We start from the raw sequence: 18,995 nt of genomic DNA on the forward strand, positions 1-18,995 counted from the left end.
ACAGTTTTTATAAGCCCTTTATATGCCCTCTTAAGGCAGATAAAATGGAATAAAACTACAGGGAAGATGCTAATGGAGCTCTCTTTAGAATTCTTTATGCAACTGTCTGGTCAAGACATGTTGCTTATAATTGATGTGTCCATTACTTGAATTCTCTTGTAATTATAGTCAATAAGTCTTGTAAATGTGTTAAAGCTCACTAAAAGCATACAAATTCAAGAACAGAGTAAGGCTAATAATTTAAAATAATCAATGTAGGCATTTCAGCACTTAATTTCCCTTGTGTGTTGATAGCTGATCATTCTTAATCCATTAAGATTTATTTAGTCGTTTACAATGCAAAATAGGTTTGCACTGGTCACTTGTGCCATTTGAAAATGTCCACCAGGTTAAGTGCAGAATGTAGTCCATTAGTCTTCCTTGACTATATGTATTAATTGCATTTAAAATCAAGTTAATGTGGATGTGAAAGTGAGGTAACTATCAATATATGACAAAGCAACCCTACTTACATAAGTTACATCATTGATTGTAACATTTAGTAAAAGTTAGCACACTTTTTAACATCTTGTGCATGTCTTATCAATGAGTGTATTTTTATTCTCCTTTGCATTAGATGTGAATGTGCCGCAAAGGAACCTTTTTTTGGGTGACAACACATATCTACCATTTCATTTTGCAAATAATTTTTGGGGAGGAAGAGTTACGGAAGAGGTTTTAATCTATTCTCTTTCTCACTGCACCTTTAAAATGAATTGCTTTTCTGATAACTTTGCTTATGCACATAAAATAGTAATGCTGGTATTTTTATTAATAGTTAACTGGAAGAGGTTTTTCCTCCTCCAATTCCTGGTTTCTTCCCCTTCTTCATATTTTCTGATTTACTGAATGTTTTATGCAATGTTTCTTCCCATCTTCGGCACAATAAAAGCAGTTCTATAAAGAAATAAATGGGTTTTGGACGCCAAGATTGAGAGGCCAAGGAAGAGCACCACAATGTATGCTCCTGCAGGCGGAGGGGAAGGAGCTAACCAACAGCAGAAGCAGATGCTGGGTTCATCTGCATTTAGTATAACAGCTTCACAGTGCAATCCAATATGTCTACGTATAAGTATGACCCATTGAATTCAGTGGGCCATACTTTCAGGCAGGTGATTATGGGTTTGCAGCTTTGCGAAGCCACCATCCTACATATGTCTTCTCAGAGGTGAAGCCCATTGAGTTCAATGGGGCACACCTAGGTAAGCATGTGTAGGATTGCTTCTTTACATGCCATTATTTGAAGTGTTTCTCTCTCAAAATCTCCCCTCCCCCTCGCCAATAACTAGTGATTCCAAATAGTGGGAAATAAAGAGAGTTTCCTTTCCCTGATTCCAAAGCTTCTCACGTAGCAAAGGGGGAGGTTATACAATGTAGTGGATAACAAGCAAGTCCATCACACTTTGACAAGTGAAAATGAGGAAGTGTCAAGAAAAACAACAGAAAGGTTAGAGGTAGAGGACTTTTCAACTTCCAATTTAGATGGGGCTTGCATGCCTAATTAGCAGCCTGAATTCTGAAAATATATATTCACCTATCTCTGTGCTTTCCTTGCTTATGATTTCAGTGGGAGTCACAAATGTTAGGGTTAATCATGTGCTTGGCAGAGATACTAATGTGCTCAAGACTCAGTGTTCCAATATTCATGTGCTTAAATGCTTAAACCACTGTGTGTGTTTTTTGGTGGGTTTTTTGGCATTCTGGTAGTTGTACAGGACTATTGGAGACCTGAGAAATCTCTTGTTATGAAGATCTCTTCTGAATGATCACCAAACGAATTTCAAAATATTAATGCAATATTACTGTTATTTTGTAATTTCCCAGAACATTTCAGTTTTACCATACAGTGGGGATGTGTTGAGGGGGAAGAAAGACGTTGCAGGGAAACTGGTAGCAAACATTGATTTAATAATCTGTGACACTGAATTGTAAGTGGCATTCAGAGTTAATGCTTATTTAAAAATCTAAGCAGGGTTTCGATGGAGACTTAACTAGTGCGGTATACTTAAACACACTAAGAAACATTGAGAAATGAGGGACGAAAATGCTTACGTGGGCCATACCTACCTTTTATACTCTCTGTACTCCAGGCTACATAGAACAGCCATTCAGCTGAGACTTCAACTGTTCTTAAAACATTCCCTTAATCCCTTTATTTAGGGATCCTTCTTGCATTAATTTCAGTGGTGTGGGAGCAGCTTCAACATGGTGAGATTTCCCTTGCCTATGAAAACATCTGTACTTACAAACACATGGGTGAAGCCGGTCTTGTGGATCTTTTCCCACCAGTTGTTGCCCAGATAGGACAGTATCAGCTGGCTGATGGAAGTTTCAGTCCAGCAACATCTGAAGGATCATAGCTGCCCTACCCTGGCTGTACAGAGACAACTGTCTGACAACGATCAAAGCAGAAAGGGATCTTGCTATGGGGAAATTGTTTCCATGTTGCTGACATGATGCAAAAAGGGATCCTTAATCTCTGGGTTGGCTAATCTATCTCTGCTGCTCAGTGGTGCTAGGACAGTGGTTCTGAGATGAGAGCTGTATGAAGTAATTTGTCTTCATCAAGATCTGGACTTCACTCTTCCATTTCCATCTCCCTTTTCATAAGCTTTAAGTAGCACCATTGATTCTGAAGATAATTTACAGCTAAAGACCTTTGCAGAATTATGATCGAATAGCAACAAAATGTAGTCTTCCTGGACTACAAAATTATGACAGCAGATGAAATTATTATTAAATATTGTTATTATTCAGTTTGTAGCCCCATTTATATGCTATAAGCAACTGCACTTTGGGTGAAGCCAACAAGGTTTTGGATTGTGAATATGTGCCCTAAATGGGAATCGTCTCTTTTAAAATAAGGGCCACATCAGATATTGAAACTTTGTTCATTCTGTGGGAAAAAGTGAGAGGTCTTAAAGCTATACAGTGGTACCTCGGGTTACAGACTCCACTAACCCAGATAATACCTCGGGTTAATAACTTTGCTTCAGGATGAGAAGAGAAATTGTGCCGCGGTGGCGCGGCAGCAGCAGGAGGCCCCATTAGCTAAAGTGGTGCTTCAGGTTAAGAACAGTTTCAGGTTAAGAACGGACCTCCGGAACGAATTAAGTATGTAACCAGAGGTACCACTGTAGATAGTAAATGGCATAGTAGTCATGGAAAAGTCAAAACTGGGGAGATGTGTGCTTCACTGTGTTTACTTCGGTTGTTTGTGCGTTTAGTTTTTCAGTTGCTCAAACTTTTAAAAGGAAAGATAGAACTGAAGCCATTTTGTAATAACTCTTCTCAAAGGTGGGCTATAAAATAAGTGTGATCCTTTAACGAAAATGTTATGTTTGTAATTCAGCTGGGATTTGAGTTTTAGCAGTTATTAGCTGGAAATTCCATTAAGAGAAATGGTAACTCCCAATTTGTAGAACTTACTTACCATCCATTTATTTGCTAATCGGTTATTTGCTGGTCTAATGTGATGCCTGTTTACAGTGTAAATAAAACAAAAGTGTAAGGGAAAGGAAGAACTTGGGAAGAAGGAAGCATAGAACATTTTGGCTGCCATGGATTTGGCAAGGCTTTGTGGAGAAAGTTGATTTTGCTCAGGGACTTGAGATGGAGTTTTAGTCTGGATGTCATGAAAATGGGAGCAGGGAAGGAGTAAATGAGCACACCGTAGATGAGCTTGCACAAATGAACAGACAAACTTGAGGCAATGAATGAGGGAAGGCGGCCAAAAGGAGGGTGTTGTGAAAATGATAGTGATGCAGTGAGGATGCAGGAGAAGAAGGGTCATTATCGATCTGATTTTTTAAAAAACCAACAACCCAACTCTTCAGCCAAAAAAGACTCACAGAGTGGTTTACAGATTGATGAAAACAAGACAGTCCTTACCCCTGCAGCTTGCAGTATAAAAAGACATGACCCTAAAGAAAAATGGATTGAGATGGAGGGGGAAATAAGCAAACTCAGGTACCAGTTCTTAGTCACCAGTTGTTCTAAGAAGCAGCTGGGATGGAAACACTGAGGAGAAGAGGAGCTGAAAGGTACCAGTCTCTCCACTGCACAGATGGGAATGTACCTGTATCCCTTCTCTCTCCTTCTCTTCTGTTGCCCTGAGGCAACAGCTAATGGAGGGAGGAGCCTGGCTTCTCAAGAACTGGTGGCGGCTCAGGATCACTTATTTTCTGCTAAAAACTGAAATACAGTGGTGCCTCGCAAGACGAAATTAATTCGTTTTGCGAGTCTCTTCGTCTAGCGTTTTTTTCGTCTTGTGAAGCAACCCTATTAGCGGATCAGCGCTATTAGCGGTTTAGCGGCTATTAGCGGCTATTAGCGGCTATTAAAGGCTTAAGGGATTAGCGGATTAGCTGCTAAAAGGCTATTAGCGGTTTAGCGGCTTAGAAAAAGGGGGTGGGGAGCGAAAAAAATCTCAAGACTCGCAAGACATTTTTGTCTTGCGAAGCAAGCCCATAGGGAAATTCGTCCTGCTAAGCGCATCAAAAAACAGAAAACCCTTTCGTCTAGCGGGTTTTCCGTCTTGCGAGGCATTCGTCTTGCAGGGTACCACTGTAAAAGGCAACATTTTAGTGGAAGGACTTTGAACTAATTTAAGAGGTAGGAAGGATATTGGTGTGGTACACTGGAAAGATGAAATTGCACTAATTGCCAAGGCATAGTTGGGAGTTTTAGCCATAGATAATAGACAGGGTAAGGAATGGAAGACATACAGTGGCAAAGCTGTATGGCAGGGATGGGCAAGCTTCAGCTCTCTGAGATCAACTTACATGTTTCTACTAGAAGGCTATGGACCAGGACCAGGTTCAAAATAGCAGCTCAGGATAGCTGGCATATACCAAGAACTGAGGGCATTATTAGCCCAGGACAAAAAGTCAGCTTCTGGGGACGTAGCCAACTAACTTGTCCAGTCATGGATGCATTGCTCAGCACTGCTTTGGATACAACCAGCTATTTTTCTAGAAAAAGAGCTGTCAGAACCTACCACCAACACCTTCCTTGTTCTCTTATAATGGCACTGGTGGCCACCTGAGAGGTGCCAGAACTGGAAAAAAAGCTCTGGGTAGAACTCCTGGTTTTTCCCAAGTGTTCTTCGTTTCACCAGCCTAATTTAGGGCATGGGGTGGGGTAGGGGGAGTCTTTTAGTCATTGCTGTGTTTAGATTGTTGGATGTCAAACTGATGATTTGTTGCAAATCATCAGAGATCAGCCTTCCCACCCCACCCCTGGTCTATGTGACAATTTACACTCTTAAAATGGCCTTGTTTGACATTTTCTTGTGAGTAGTTGGCCCTGTGCCACAAACCCATGCTGGAACTCCTCTCTGTTTCCGAAGCATTTTTTCATGGTCGGCAATTGGGGTTGTGGAATTGATTGTTAAAACCATTGCCAATATTTATTTATGTATTGAATTTCTATCCCATCTTTCCTCTGGTGTACATGGTTCCCCCCCCCCTTCCCATCTCTCCATTTTGTCCTCACAAAAACCTTGTGAGGTAGGTTAGGCTGAGAGATAGTGACTGGCCCAAGTCACCCAGTGAGATTCATGGTTGAGTAGGGACTTGAACCCAGGTCTCCTAAGTAATAATATGACACTAGCCACTAAACTACACTGGCTTGGTCCTCCTAGTTGCTAAAAAATGCATGAGACTTAACTATTAACAACCTATAATTCAACATCTTTCAAATTACGGAATGATAATCATAATCCAACATGTTGCTGTTGATGCTACAATCTTTGTTGATAATGAAAAATTAATGTAACATTGCAAGGAATGATTCTCACACTGTCAAAATTGGCCCCAAACTTGTAAGTGTTTCAGGGCATAAAGGTTGAATGGGCCTAATAGTATTGCGGGAATTTTGACACTTAAAGAAGAACAGTGTGTGGTCAGAGCCCATGGAGCACCAGTGATAACAGAATTGGCACAAATTTAACATGTTTCCGTTGGGAAAAGAATCCAAATGAAAGTGGGGCTGAAGCTGCAGGATATTTTAGCTTTTTGAAATAAAATGGACATATAAATACGAATAGACTGCTTTACCATAGCCAGTCGTAGTCTTGGCATTATATATTGCCTAATCAGTCTTTAAACTGGTGAGTTAGATCGTCAACTTCAACACTTTGTATTTAATGTGGAGGTAGACTGACTTTACTCAAATTTATTTTATTTTCATAGGTCCCTTTATAGAATGCAGTGTTGATACGGAATGCCGCTAAATTAATGGTTAATTCAGTTTTATCAGGATAATTTAAATAAACTGGAATTTTCCAGTTTGATTGATAGAATGTGATCGCTGTTAGCTGCAGACTCAACCTGCTTTTGACATTTAAACATATAAAGCTGACTAGATATAACCATTCAGGTGCTAAATATATTTTACATCTACTTCTAACAGTAGAAATGGAAGTATTAAGAGATCTGGCTTCATTGTCATTGAACTGTGAAATATTCAACCTTGTCTGCCCGTGCTTAGTACTGTTGACTTTTTTATTTCTGTTGGAAGATTAAAATTAAATGCTTCATTTTTCGTCAGCTTTTGGGAATTAAATTGAAATTTAAGACTCTGAATTTTTTTTTTAACCAAGATCCTCAATTTAAACAAAGTCTTCTTTGCAGATATTCTGTGTTCAAGGGCACAGCAGAAAGGTTCATTGATCAAGTATGATGTACTGTAACATTTTTCTTATCCGAGCTCTTTTATGTATATTTATTAAAGATCCCATATTTCATATTATGCTTAACTACATTGGAGGAAGTTCTTCACAAAACATATCCCAAATATAATATGAAGTATCTGCAAGCATATTGCACTTACTTTTAACTGCAATTCTGGGATTTATGGATATAGAGAGATCTGCTGGTCTTATAAAAGTTGGAAAGGGTCATGACATACTTTAAAATGATATGTTGCCTCTTAATATCCCAGTACTGACACCTGCCAGGTTTAATGACTGCATTTTTGTGATAATATAATTGCCTCAATCTGATCAGAAAGTCAACTTCAGTTGCAGTGTGCTGTTTTACTTTTTTTTTTTCTTGGCCTGATTGTGTTGCAAAAGAACAAGCGAGTTCTGCTTTCTTGTGGGGTGGGGGTGGGGAAATCCTATAATTCTTTGGTCTGTTCTAGGCAGTTAAAGTTTGTTCTTGAAATAAATAATAGCCAAAATGTCAATACTTCTAGTTTTCAGAATAATCATAAATTCCTGACCATAAAACAGTCATAAAGGTGTAATATTTTATTCACTGTATATTCATACACCGCATGTCATTGCAACAGAAAGGCAATGAATCATTCTTTCGGTATTGTCAAAAAGGAAGGGAAAAAAGCGTATGAGCAAGATAGGCCTAAAATATCGGTACCCAAGGTTTAAATTTACTCATCAGAGAGTGTAGCATAGTCAAAATAGGTAATCTGCTCAAATATATTTCTCTTACAAATTGAACATTTTTTAAAAGGTACACAAGTTCTTACCAAATGAAACTGGTTGGCTTTTGTGGAAATTGTGCATGAGCAATCTTTCACTTAGCACCCTCTACATGAAGCACATCCACCCACAGGAAATTCCGTAGCTCGGGGGTAAAGTATCTGCCTTGGATGCAGAAAGTCCTCGGTTCAATCCCTGGTGTCTCCAAGTAGGACTGGGAGAGACCTGTGTCTGAAATCCGGGAGAGCTGCTGCCAGTGATTGTAAACCAGCGTTTCCCAAACTTGGGTCTCCAGCTCTTTTTGGACTACAACTCCCATCATCCCTAGCGAGCAAGACCAGTGGTCAGGGATGATGGGAATTAGAGTCTGGAGACTCAAGTTTGGGAAATGCTGTTGTAAACAATGCAGAGCTAGATGGACCAGACTCGGTGTAGGCAGCTTTCTGTGTTGCTCAGATCATGACCATGCCTGGAAACAACAAGCGCATCTGAGAAAAACTCCAGATACACTGGGAAAGCAGGAATGGCTCTCACTCTTTTTGAAGTAATGGTCTTTAGCAACCCTTTACATTTTAAGAGTTAATAGCTTTGAGAAGCACTGTTTGACCATGGGATACAACATTCATGCAAAGTATGGAAGTTCCCAAACTCTCAGGTCACATAACCATTTTTAAAAGTTAACTTGAAATACTTCTTTATAGTATTTCAGAGATGGGGAACCTGTGACCCTCAAGATGTTATTGGACTTCAGCTCCCATCATCTCCACCTAACATGACTAATGTTTAAGAATGATGGGAATTGTAGTCCGGCAATGTCTGAAGGGCCACAGGTTCCTCATCTCTGCTGTATCCAGTGGTTTACCTTCTGTTTCAGGCTCCTTGATACAGCAGAGACTTCCCCTTGAAGAATGGGAAGGAAAACCTTTTTTCCCCAATTCATCCTCCCCCATGCAGTCCCTTGCAACACTTTCCGCATTGTTCCACAGTGTCTGACCGACCTCTGAAGCTGTTTTGTGGGGCCACAGCGGTGCAGGGGGAATAAATAGAAATCACCCCTTTTTCTACAGATGGATGCCTCCATTAAACCCAGGAGTGTTCCATCAGCAGAAGGACACCATGGGATACAAGCCATGGTAAATAATGTTGCGAAAGCTTCTGTAGATGGTGAAACTCGAGGTTAACATGATCTGCAGCAGTCCTAGCCATTTCTAGGATGTAATGGATTATGATTTCGCTTTTGCAAGACCACTTTGAGTACAAGTGGAGGAGAAAGATCGCCTTGTCATGATACTTCCACCTTAGCAAATGGCCGTAAGACTTGGCACAGTTCATCAGAAACCACTTCAGTATGAGTTCCATTGAAATGAACTAGAACAGGCCTCTGCTGGGTTGCAACCTGAGTTCCAACCGCATTATAATGGGTGAAAACTATGGGAAAAGTTTTGTGGCCTCATTTTAAAGTTCCCCAAGTGTCTCATCTTCTAATTATCGATACCGTTTCTATAATAAGTGAGTGCTCATTAATGAAAACCCATTCTTGCTTAACTTTTGTGTTTGAACTTCGGGGAAGTATCTTTAATGAGAAAGATGTGGCACGTACCCTAACGGTATCCCTGGAGTTATAAATGTATGCAATAGAAAAATTTCTTTTCAGGGCTAGGCAAGATTCTGAAACAGGTTAAATATTGGATATTAATTTCCACACCCACCCACTTAAAATAAAAAAATTAAAAAAATTAAAAGGCTATTTTCTTCACAAACTGTGATTTCTTTATCCAAGGGTAATATAATATTCTAATTCAACTCCTATCTTTATGCTAAATTTTACTTAGGATCAAAGCCGTTCAAATGCAAGATTTGCCACTTTGCAACAGCTCAACTCGGAGATGCCAGAAACCATGTCAAGAGGCACCTTGGGATGAGGGAATACAAGTGTCATGTCTGTGGGTGAGTAAATTGAAACCGTTCCTCCCTTGGTTAACCAGAGAGGAGTGTAGGCTATGCATTGTTTCAGCATTCAAAATGGGGATGTGAGCAAGAGGGGCTAAAATTATGCATGCATATCCTCCTTCCCATTGTTATGGTAAATTCCTTAAATACAGTTATGACATTCTTTTCCTACTTCTAATCCAGTACTGCAGATGAGCAATTTTATGGGCTACAAGGTCAATTTGAACCTGTAATCTGTAAATTGACTAAATTATAGGATGTTCATTCACATTGCCAGGGAGAACTGTAAATTCCTTTTTAAAGGCATGAAAAATAATATAGACTTCAATTTAGTATGTGTTTTGTGTATATGTGCACATACATGCATTTGTGCTATATATTGTTCTAGTTTGAGCTCAGTTAACAGATTATGGGCTCCCGTAGAGTTTTTGCACTGCAGGAGACACAGGAAAAGAAAACTTCCAAAGAATTGTGTATATTGCTGCACATGAGAGAAGTGTGTGTGTGTGTATGTATATAAAACCAGAGACATCTTGCGTATGTTGTATTGCCTCAGAAAAACCTCTTCCCTTTCCCTCTTGTAATGGCTATTCCGTCCAAAGGACCATTCGTAATGTTTAATTGTCCTTCAAATGTGTTGCATTTAATAGGGAGGCTCAGAGACTCTTTAATGCAAAACTAATTAATTTAGCAGAAATGTTTAAAAGGTTTTAAAATGCCATGGCATATATGGTACATCATAGGACATTCAGAGGTGGGTTTTAGTACCGCGCTTCTATTAAAAGTGTATTTTAATGTTATTATGCTAAAAGAATTAGCTAATATATGCTTCATATAAAAGCGCTTTCCTCAAAACAAGTTAAGTTGCTGCAAAAGCCTGATGACTAGTACGTAGAATGGCAGAGGTTCAGATGGATCACACAGTGCACACCAGTACAGAGAGGTGGGTGGGTAGGAATATTTTTCAGCCAGGTTTTAATCCCGTCAACTCTTGCAATTAAACACGCCTTACGAACAAAGTGAGTGAAATGCTCAAAAACAAATTAGAATGCAACTCACCGATTCACGTGCCTGCTATACAAATAAGTGCTGTTAGATCGGTAAGGGTGGTTTTATTTCCTGATGGGAGGAGTGGATCGCGAGCTAATGGCTGAATTGCTTTAAAACTCAGTGGAAGCAATTATGAAAGTTATCCACTGTAAAATAACGGAGGAGGATCTTCCAGGCCTTTGGCTTTGAATGCCACCAGGGTACGCTACATTTTGGCAGCCGCCTGTCTTATAAATTACAACAATTCTGTGCGAAAGACGCTCTTGACTTACCAATAGCTTTGGTCTGAAAATGAATAAATATGGATTCTGAGAAAAAGAACTTGAATTTGGCTCTGAGTAGCCAACTATACATTGTCTGTGGGTTAGTGGTGGTGGTTTGGCATTGACATACATTTTTTAGTGACTGATGCAGCCCTTGCAGTTAGTATCTTCATACATATTTGTGAGTGGGAAGGGGGGAGAGAAGTTGCTGGTTATGTTTGGTCATTTGAAAAAACAGGACACTTAAATCTGTCGTTTGTCAAAGTTCCTTTGAATGCCACAACCAGAGATTTCATCTCATTGTTCTTGGGTCATGTTACATAATTAACTTGTGATACTGTCAAGTTACTTGTTCATGTGGCAGCTAATGGAAAGAGAAATGCACAAAAGTCTTCCTCATATAGGCCTTTTGTTCTGAACAGCTAAAATAATAAATTTTAATCTGATACAAATCAAAACTATTGGTACATAACCATGGCTGAATTGGTAAAGAAATGTCATCTGCCAAATTGTAATGAATTCAGAGGAGAATTCGAAGCAGGAAGGATGGTCAGTGCACTTTGAACTGTCAGCCAAATAATTAATATGCCAACCTTTTAGTGTGTGTGTAGCATAATACACTCTGCTATATTTCTGCCATGTTCACCAAAAAGATAGGGTATTTTGTAGATTAAAAATAAAGTGGCAACATAAAATTGCTGGGATTGGCTATCAGGTTAGAGCATTGGTACATTAACACCACTGACAATGTCAATTCATTATCATTGATGGCTAAATAATCTTCGAAATGCTCAGTGGACCTATTAGTTCCTGAATATAAGCAGCTAGTGCTGCATTTCTTCATTAGCTTTAATTGCTATAAATTTACCTTTTTAAAAAATCATGTTTTAAAAGGTGAAGTGATCTTTCAGGAACATTAACTTGGTAATTTTGTCACAAACAGAAGGTCCTGTACTATGTTTTCTTTTCTGCAGTAGTTAAAAATTCTACCCCGTGACTTTTAGATTCCAAACAACAAGCTTTCTATTAGGTGGAATGTTAACTTGTTTCCCCAATTGCTCCACAACCTGTTTGGGGTTTCATTTTTTTAAACAAGGTGAAATGTCAGTTCAAGGCTGTGGATAATTGTGGATGTAAGATATCCCTTGATTGCCTTGAATTTTGTTATGAATTGGAAAGTGAAAACCCTTTGTAAAGTAATGCCAATCTAAATGCTAAAAATGAACAGAAGATTTTATGTACTGTATCTTGTGTAGCACAGTCGACACAAAGGGGTGTGGGTGGAAAGACAGCAGTGTTTTTGCATGTTGCTTTTATTGTTTCAAATCGAAGTTTAATTTTTTCCAGCTGCACAGTAGAAATACTCTGCCATAGAAATTGGAAGCTACTAATCTTTCAGCATTTGAAATAAACCGTCTGCTACTCATTTCCTTATCGGCAGATGTGTGGTGATTGTTTTCCTTTGCATTATGTTCATGAATGGGAAATGCATCCCTTATTTGAGAAGGGATCTGTTTTCAGTGAGTATCCAACTGCTACCTATTTAAATTTAATTTTCAGAAGTCTGGCTATGAAGTTGTTCATGACACGAAAATTAAAAAATCTCACTGGTTTCCCAGCATTTACTTGTGTGTGTGAGGTTTTTTTTTTTGTTTGTTTTTTAAAAAAGCTTGCATAGTGGAATATACTGAAAAGGCTTATCATGCACTTTTGAGATTTTATGCCTCAGGTACATGAAAAATGAATTGTTCAGCACTTCAGATTTTAAACAGAATTTATGAGCAACTTATCATTTAAAAATACATCTACTTTCCCCTTGCCTTTGCTTTTGGATATAGAGCTTTAAAAACACACACCTTACGTTGGAGTTATTTACCTTCCTTTCTGTTTTTCTTAAGTTTCTATGTATAAATAAAATGACTGCAGCAGAAATCAGTAGAAGGATTTTACGTCTCCAGAAATGTTAATCATTTGAAGTCAACCTGTCTGTCCTTTTTCTGCATTCTTTCAATTACTTTAAAATGTATCTATTAAAATGTGACCACAGATCAAATTTCAAATCAGTATTTGCAGTACACAGTTTCCCCTTCTTTAAAAAAGGGGTGTATTTAGTTTACTTTTTTGTTTTGTTTTCTTCTCCCACACATCATTTAGAGAAGTATTTTGAAACTTCATTTGAAGTTTGACCATGGCAATATTGCCAGTGCCTTGATCAATATGTGTTCGGTAGTTGTTATTTCAAAGAGGCATGAAAAGAAGTGTGAAGTAAATTGAAGGGGTATGTCATATGTTAGTATTTTTTAAAATCAATGATATGTTTCATGGATTCAAAAGCTTCTTGTTGACAGTCTACAAATATTTGAAACTGAAACATTGAAATTGAAACATTGAAATTGAAACATATTGCTCCTTTTCTATGGTTTGCTACCAGGGATTTATTTTGTCACATAAAAAAAATTATGTGTATATTGGGTTTTTAAAAATTAGTTCCAGATTATACTAACAGAGATACTTATTTCAGCACAGCAATAACTTGCGCTTCCAAAGTGCTTCTGCTTAGTCTTCCCCTTAGAGAACAAAGAAGATTCATTCTTAAATGTATCATTACGAAGAGACGGAAATGTACTTTTGGTTTTTACATGCGTCTTAGTGTTGCTGCAAGTGAACTGTTTGTTCTGCGGCCAGATAAATCTTTAAATAGAAAGTTGAAACTTCAGTAAAACTATTTCTATGTGAGATTACCTATTTTTTGTGCATTAGAAGGGGATCTCTGTGTAGATGATTATAATGTCACTTTCTGACCTTTGCAGCTTGAATAATTGTAAATCATTGCTTCATAACGTGTCAGAGAATGTCTGTACTAGGCAATTAAATGGCAGAATATAATAGACCAAATTATTGCCTGTCATGTTTTCAACAACACAGTTAGTATTTGAGTTACACTTAATCATTACGTGCATTAGCAACTTCATTGGAATCCCGCTTCAGGCTGAGCATGAAATACATTACATTATTTAAACCTCTAATGGTAGAAGTCATTTATTTGTGTTGAAGTGTACAACATGCAGAGTTTCATAAAGCAAGGAACACTTGAGAGCTTAATTTATCCAAATCAAAGTCTAAAGGCAGATAAACACAAGTGGCAAAAATTAGTAATTTTTATAGGCTGGAAATATTTAAAAATACATGGTTGTGAGTAATTGTAGGCAGCAGGAATAAATTAAAATCACTATTTTTAGTTGTCTCTGAAAACTAAAGCTGTTGTGTGCTTAAATCATCACATACACCATGGTATTGCATTTTTTGACTGAACAATTAATTACAGCCATCATAACCACAGCTGTATCCAAATAAAACAATGCTTGCTTCTGCTGCTCAAATCAACAGAATTATCCGAACTGGAGAGGAAGCAACCCAAGATCCAGCGATGCTTCAACCTGTGGGTGTGTGGTGACAAAGGAAAATACTGTATCAATAATGATATATTTCAGTGTCAAATCACACTTTGATTTTAAAAATCTTTTAGAAATGCTCGAAAAACTATGTGTACAAAGATAGCATGTGAGCTGTAGACTGATTTTATTCCTTCTATACTCAGAGGAGATTTAAAGCATGGGTTAGACTTGCCACATTTCAGTTGCATTCCTACCCTTCCGTTACATGTCACAATATGTTTTGCCCTTGCATACTTTTTTCCATGGGGTTGTTTCTTGCTGCAGTTTCTAGTCACTTAGCTTTATAGCCCACCGTATCCTCGAGGGCTCAGGGCAGCTGGTCATAAACTTTATTAAAAGCTAGTTTTTAGTAGCACAATTCAGCTGGAATACAGATAGATAAAAATACAATAGCTCAAATATTGCAATGAAATTTTAATAACTGGTGAGGTTTTCGTCAACAAGAGGTTTTCCAAATGTTTTCTGGCGATCTGTTGATAGTGCTGCTGGATGTTGGACAAGGACATGTTGGTACTTGAGAGTTTTCTGAGGGCTGGGCTTAAATTAATCAGTGTTTTGCTTTAACATGTAAGGGGAGGGGGGCTAAAAGGTGTCAGAAAGGTCTTGCTATCGAATAGCTAGCAGTATGCTTCACTAGTTAGTGTCCAGTATGGCAAATGAAGCAGAAAAGTCAAGGCCAACTTCCAGTTGTAATGCTGTATGAAAAACGTATTTTTATCCACCTGTACTTCAGTTGAGTTATGGCAGTGCTTTTGTTGGACTTGCTGAAGTGAAAAGATATGAAAAGTACATACTTAGCTGAATATATGTTTGTATTTGAGTTAGGGACACTACCAGTGATTTATACCTATACCTCTACTATATATAACCTAATGCAATGCACTTTCAAACTGCAATTATAAAGATACATGCAGCTATGTGATTGTGATATATTTGCCACGTAGAACAAGTACTGCTGCTTCTAGAGGTGTTTCATTTTTTTATTATTTTTTCTGTGAATGGTTCTGGAAAAACAGGATACATTATTGGATCGCAGAAGCATTTGCTGCAGGACATGTCCTGTGTTTAATAAAACTGAAATGATTGCGAATGTTGCATCCCACTTGGTTGCCATTCCTCTCTAGAATTTATTATACTTAAGTGTGGTTATGTCCAATAGGATAGGATTTCTCATAGAGAAAAATGTATTGTCTATTCAACAGAATGAAATGCTGAGATGCATGTCTGAGTTGGTAACGATTCAGAGGCCTTTTTGCAGACTTGGCTGAATCTGGACTCCATTTTACATTGCAGTTCTTGTCTAGACATATATATATATATATATATATATATATATAAAATACCAGATTTGATGACGAGACAGGGTTCTTGACAGGACTCTTGGCTAAAGAGTGTAAGACATTCTAGATAATATTTTCCTTAAGGATCCTATTTAGAAGTTTATTTTCAAGGATCTAGATCTTAAATTTGTCATAATTGCCCCAAACAAAGGAGGCTAGAGACCACCACCAGTTGGCCTATCTTCTTTTAATAGATCTTCAAATTAGTTAAACTTCATTCCGGATGGTGGTCTAAACCACTGAGCCTAGGTTCAAAATCCTGTGACGGGGTGAGCGCCTGTTGCTCGGTCCCAGCTCCTGCCAGCTTAGCAGTTCGAAAGCACGTCAAAGTGCAAGTAGATAAGTAGGTACCGCTCTGGCGGGAAGGTAAACGGCATTTCTGTGCACTGCTCTGGTTTCACCAGAAGCGGCTTAGTCATGCTGGCCACATGGCCCGGAAAGACTGTCTGCGGACAAACATCGGCTCCTTCAGCCATTAAAGCGAGATGAGTGCCGGAACCCCAGAGTTGTTCGCAACTGGACTTAACTGTCAGGGGTCCTTTACCTTTACCTTTTTTACATTCCGTTTAGTTTCAATGGGAGCTTACTTCGTCTAAGCTATGTTTGTCAAAACATAGGTAAAATGTCTAGATTGACCATCCTGTGTACATTCAGCAATAAAATTGAAAGCTACCCATACCGTCTAGTGTATGTATAGTGAATTCTGTCTACTTTGATTTGGGCTTTGCAAACACCCTTTTTGCCAGGGAGTGGAGCAGAAAGAGTTTGGTGTATTCCAATCCCTCTTCAGACCATTTTGCACTTCCTGTCTAGGTTGTATGAACACCAACTCTTGCCTGACTTCGTTAGACTGGTGGCAACAGCAGGACATTATAGCTGGCAGCCTCTCAAATAGTACTGTGACAACAAATGTAGGAAAATGTAGTTTTGTCAGAATGCCTAAGACCCTTTTACAGATGCCCAGCATGGAAGCTAGAAGTCCTTTGGGTCCTAGGACCAGGACCAGCATTGCGTAGTGGAGGAAGGGAGACTTCCAATAAGACAGGTAAGTGGAATAGTGGCAGAGAGGAAGAGGTTTTTCTCCAGCTCACATTATAATTCAAGATGAAGAAGAGTTTATGGGGCCATAATGTTCACCTTGGATTGAAGTCATCAAGTTTCATATACCAAACCAGGCGATTATGACTTTGGGTGATATCTATACCAAGCATATCTAGGCTGGTGGTGCCTTGCAAAATGAAGTTCCTGATGACCAAAAGGAATCAAAGATTATAAAGACAGAATGAAGAAGTGGGTCAAAACTAACCAAGTGAATTTCTTATGCATTTAGGTAGGGAAAATCAGGTGCAGAACCAGAGGATGGATACACTTGGCTTCACAGCATTCATGTGAAAAGGATCTAGAGTTTTTAGTAGACCATAAGCTAAAACAATTCAGCATTGTGATGCAGCAGCAGCATCTGCTGCTGCTAAAAAGGCTAATGCAATTCTAGGTTTCATCAACAAAAATATTGTGCTCAGATCATGAGAAGGAATGGCATCACTCCATTCTGCTTTGGTCAGATTTCATCTAGAGTCTTGCGTCCAGTTCTAAAGCCATTTAAGAAGGACATTGACAAACTGGAATGAGTCCATAGGAAAATGTTGGGGGCAGGGGGGGGGGGGGGCTGGAGACCAAGAACTGTGAAGAAACTTGAAGGAGTTGGGTATGTTTACCCTGAAGAAGAAACAATTAAGAGATGATAATAATGAAGTTGGATTAGATGCCCTTTGTGGTCACTTCCGCTATGTGATTGAATGATTCTAACAAACTCTGTGTAACAGAATGGTTGACAGCATGCCACCACTGCGCCTCTGCTCCATTGTCTGATAAAACTGAGGAAATAAGCTAAGCATGCATAAACTACTGAAAAGACATATAAGAATATACATGAATGTCTCACTTTTCCTAAAGGAGTGGTTGCTTGCTTGATTTCACTGCAGCTGCTAAACAAACACGTGCTAAGCTTTTAGCTTAGTGTCACATCATACACTTTGCATGCAGAAGGGCTCAGGATCAATTATTGGTCCGGATAGGGGGGAAGAAACCCATCTGAAGACCTGCTGCCAGTTAGTATAGACAATATAAAGCTAGATGGACCAAGGCAGTTTCCCAGGCTCCGCTGCTTGAATTATAGTATACAGTAGAAGAGAATAATAAGGTTCCATAGTCCTGATCCTATAAACTGGAGAACTTGTTTCCAATCTTAATTGACAGAGCAAGCAGCAGGACGCAGGGTTTAGTTCCTAACCATTTAGCCAATGCTCTCAAACCCCGCCTCCCGCCTCAGGCTTCTGGTCATGGTGGGTGGAAATAGACCTATACATGGAAGGCATAGACTAGAGCAAGAGAGTGAGATGCAGCGAGGCAGATGGGAACTAAGCAAGGAGTTGCTAAAGGAAGGAATTTTTCAGTTCCTGCCCAGGACAGTTCCCAGATGGATCCTGTTTCGTACTTCTTGACTTTTTCTCGGGCTTACATAGCCTGCCCATCTGCCCAGACCCAATAACCCACAGGCATATGTATAGTGCTAACTGTCATTAGGAATCGGTGCGGCCCCCCATCAGTTGTCTCCTGAGCTGTGCTCTACAAGTGAACAAATCAGCTCTGTTTAACCGGAGCAGGGAAAGTGGTGCTGAGCTCATGCTAAAAGAGTATTAGCTGTTTCTTAATCTCAAGCCATACATCTTTGTGCAGACTGGCAGACCATATGCCCATCACTGCCCCTGTGATGCACAAGAGATAGATGCCTGTCCATCCACCTCTGTCTTTCTTGCTTTGCCATTGTGCATCCTCCCCTCTCCGCCTGCTGTGGGATGCTATGCCCTGGCACACAAAAAGAAAACTCTTTTGGCTAAAGACATGTTCAAGCATTCACCTGAACTTGCCCACAATTGAAACATTCTGAGGAAAACAGTAACCAAGGAAAAAGTGTTTGTATATAGGTGTTTAAAATTAAACAAAACCCCACTCTGTTTGGCATTTCTGTCCTCAGCTCTATAATCTGTATGGTTGCCAGCATAGCAATATAGAAAATCTTTCTCTTAACCTTGATAGGATGCTGAGGAAATTAAATGGATTGCGCCTGGGCTAGGACCTGTGGTTTAAATTCCAACCCAGTCCTTCTCCTCCTGTGAACTTTGGGCATACCTGACAATGTTTCCTGGTTTAACAAGTCTACACACACTTCCATCAGATCGACCTGCTTTTCCTCAAATTGAGCTACGTGAAAAGTTCCAGAAATCCTCCCAACAAGCAGTTGGAAGCTGTAATTTCCTCCTTTCCCTTCCTCTCCTTCCACTCACGTGACTTGTCCCTGCAAACAGAGAACAGTGTGATCATCGTGCAGAAAATGCACAATGAGATTGATGAAACCACAGTGGATTTGCTCTCATGCCCCACCACGCTGTAGAAC

General features: G+C 39.2%; 1 protein-coding gene across 1 annotated transcript in view; it reads left to right on the plus strand.

Annotated features, from left to right (window-relative positions):
• The window catches only part of ZNF407 (zinc finger protein 407), a 331,438-nt gene that overhangs the window by 25,130 nt on the left and 287,313 nt on the right, over positions 1–18,995 (plus strand). The window contains exon 3 of the mRNA XM_083449815.1: positions 9,316–9,430. Coding sequence (XP_083305941.1) covers positions 9,316–9,430 — 115 coding nt within the window. The remainder of the gene's footprint in view (positions 1–9,315; positions 9,431–18,995) is intronic.

Source organism: Podarcis tiliguerta, assembly GCF_965153285.1.
Source record: "Podarcis tiliguerta genome assembly, chromosome: 7".
Taxonomy (NCBI): domain Eukaryota; kingdom Metazoa; phylum Chordata; class Lepidosauria; order Squamata; family Lacertidae; genus Podarcis; species Podarcis tiliguerta.